The sequence below is a fragment of the Chamaea fasciata genome, unplaced genomic scaffold (assembly GCF_029207755.1).
Source record: "Chamaea fasciata isolate MVZ Bird 193981 ecotype frontalis unplaced genomic scaffold, bChaFas1.0.hap1 SCAF_56, whole genome shotgun sequence".
Taxonomy (NCBI): domain Eukaryota; kingdom Metazoa; phylum Chordata; class Aves; order Passeriformes; family Sylviidae; genus Chamaea; species Chamaea fasciata.
In genome coordinates this window covers 941,665-943,904 of record NW_027094141.1, presented here as the reverse complement: position 1 = coordinate 943,904, position 2,240 = coordinate 941,665, and the positions used below count along the sequence as shown (strand labels likewise).

At 58.2% G+C, this 2,240-nt stretch overlaps 1 protein-coding gene across 1 annotated transcript; it reads right to left on the bottom strand.

Annotated features, from left to right (window-relative positions):
- Nucleotides 1-873: 873 nt before the first annotated feature.
- Nucleotides 874-1,408, bottom strand: NOP10 (NOP10 ribonucleoprotein). The gene is made up of 2 exons (XM_066207810.1): nt 1,320-1,408; nt 874-1,155 (listed from the first exon to the last, which is right to left on the bottom strand). The coding sequence occupies exons 1-2, from the start codon at nt 1,371-1,373 to the stop codon at nt 1,015-1,017; spliced, it is 195 nt and encodes a 64-aa protein (XP_066063907.1). The 5' UTR covers nt 1,374-1,408; the 3' UTR covers nt 874-1,014.
- Between the last annotated feature and the right edge of the window lie 832 nt (nt 1,409-2,240).

The window sequence follows — 2,240 nt, the reverse complement described above, 5'->3', positions numbered from 1 at the left end:
GGGGGGGAACTGGGAGGGGGCGTTGCAAGAAAGAAAAGGGGCGTGGTCTTTAAAGGGGGCGTGGCCAGAGCAGAAATAGAGTGGGAGAGGCTGGGAGTGATACTGGGATGAACTGGGACATACTGGAAACGGCACTGGGACTGACTGGGAGACACTGGGGCAAACTGGGACGTACTGGGAGTGATACTGGAATGGACTGGGACATACTGGGGGACACTGGGGGGTACTGGAAGGGACTGGGGGACACTGGGCTGTACTGGGATGAACTGGGCTGTACTGGGAGGGCCTGGAAGGGGTTAATTGGGCTGTTCCCGCCTCCGCCGCCTCCCATTGGCTGAGAGTCCTGCCCATCAGCGTCCGCAGCCAATCAGCGACCGAGGACGGGGCACGGGGCGGGACCTGCAGCCGGCGCCATTTCGGTCGCTTTTAGCCTACCATTCCCGTCATGCCCCGCGGCTCCATGGAGCCGGGCCTACAACTCCCATCATCCCCCGCGGCCCCGTTAAACCGTGCTCAACCCGCGCCTACAGCTCCCATCATTCCCCGCGGCGCCGTTCACCCGTGTTCCACCCGCGCCTACATCTCCCATCATTCCCCGCGGCGCCGTTCACCCGTGTTCCACCCGCGCCTACAGCTCCCATCATGCCCCGCGGCGCCGTTCACCCGTGTTCCACCCGCGCCTACAACTCCCATCATGCCCCGCGGCGCCGTTCACCCGTGTTCCACCCGCGCCTACAGCTCCCATCATGCCCCGCGGCGCCGCTAACCCGTGTTCCCAATTAATTCGGACACTAAAACTCCCCGAGTCTCCCGGCCACGCACTCCTTTCACATTTAACCATCGCTCCCGTTTGAAATCTCCCTCTCGGGCCCGTTCAGTTCGTCCACATTTCGCTTTTATTTCTCATTCCTCTCGCTCCTCTCGGGGGCGCGGGGGGGGGCGCCGGGCTTTGGCGGGTCTCTCATCGCAGGGATCGCTCCGAGGATCTCGGGGGGAAGGATTTTTCGGGCTCCCTCAGAGCACGGTCCGGCCTCGCTGGGTCAGCAGGACCCCGAAACGCCGCTTCAGGGCCAGGCGGTGCCGGGAGAATTTATCATCGGGAGAGAAACGGGCGGGATGGGCCGAGCGTGTGGGGATCCCATCCGGGGACACCTTCTGTGGGGAGGGGGGAATGGGGGTCAGGGAGACGCCGGCTGCGCCCCAAAATCCTCCTCAGGACACCCGAAATCGCCGGGATCGCTCCCAAACCGCACCCCGCGGATCCCCCCTCAAACCCCTCCTCAAATCCCCTCTAAACACGCCCCGAAATCGCCCCGTACCCGCAGGGTGTAAACGCGCTCCCCGCGCTCGTTGTTGTAGCACTGCAGGAACATGGCGGCGCCGGTTCTGAGGCGAGACCGGAAGTCGCCTCGGAAGAAGGGCGGAGGGGGAGGGCGGGGTTTGTACCGGGAATCGGCGAAGGGGGTGATGGGAAGTGTAGTCCCGGAAGTGAGCGGGGAGTACGGGTCAAGCCAGGGGATCTAAGGGGGGGGGTGGGAAATTTGGGGCAAAAAAAGGGGAAATTTGGGATGAAAATGAGGGAGTTTGGGTGCAAAAAAGGGAGAATTTGGGTCCAAAACAGGAGAATATGGGTCTAAAAAAGGGGAAATTTGGGCACTCGGACGGGAAGTTTGAACCCGAAAAGGGGAATTTGGGCCCCAAAAAAGGGGAAATTTGGTCCCAAAAATGGGGAGTTGGGGCACTCGGATGGGAAATTTAGACCGAAAAAGGGGAATTTGGGTGCTGAAAAGGAGAATTCGGGCCCAAAAAAGGAGAATTTGGGCCTAAAAGGGGAGTTTGGGTCCAGGAAGGGAGAAGTTGGGCCGAAAATGGGAAATTTTTGGCCCCAAAAAGGGAGAATTTGGGCCCAGAAAAAGGGGAAATCTGGCCCATAAAAAAAGGGAATTTTGGGGCCAAAAAGGGGGAATTTGGGTGCCCAGATGGGAAGTTCGGACCCAAAAAGGGGAAATTTGGGTGCAGGAACGGGAGAATTTGGATCGGAAAAAAGGGAAATTTGGGTCAAGAAGGGAGAACTTTAGTCTAAAATAGGAGATCTGGGGCTCAAAAAAGGGGAAATTTGGGCCAAAAAAAAAAAAAGGGGAATTTTGGCTGAAAAAAAAACAAACGGGGAATTTGGGTGGAAAAAAGGGGGAAATTTGGCTCGGGGGATACGAGTTTGTATTTCTGCTGTTAAAGGAAAT

Excerpts from the sequence above, each read along its gene's own strand:
- NOP10 (XM_066207810.1), bottom strand. The coding sequence starts at position 1,373 with ATGTTCCTGCAGTGCTACAACAACGAGCGCGGGGAGCGCGTTTACACC. Across the intron at positions 1,156-1,319 it reads AGCGCGTTTACACCCTGCGG|AAGGTGTCCCCGGATGGGAT; the intron begins GTACGGGGCGAT and ends CCCTCCCCACAG.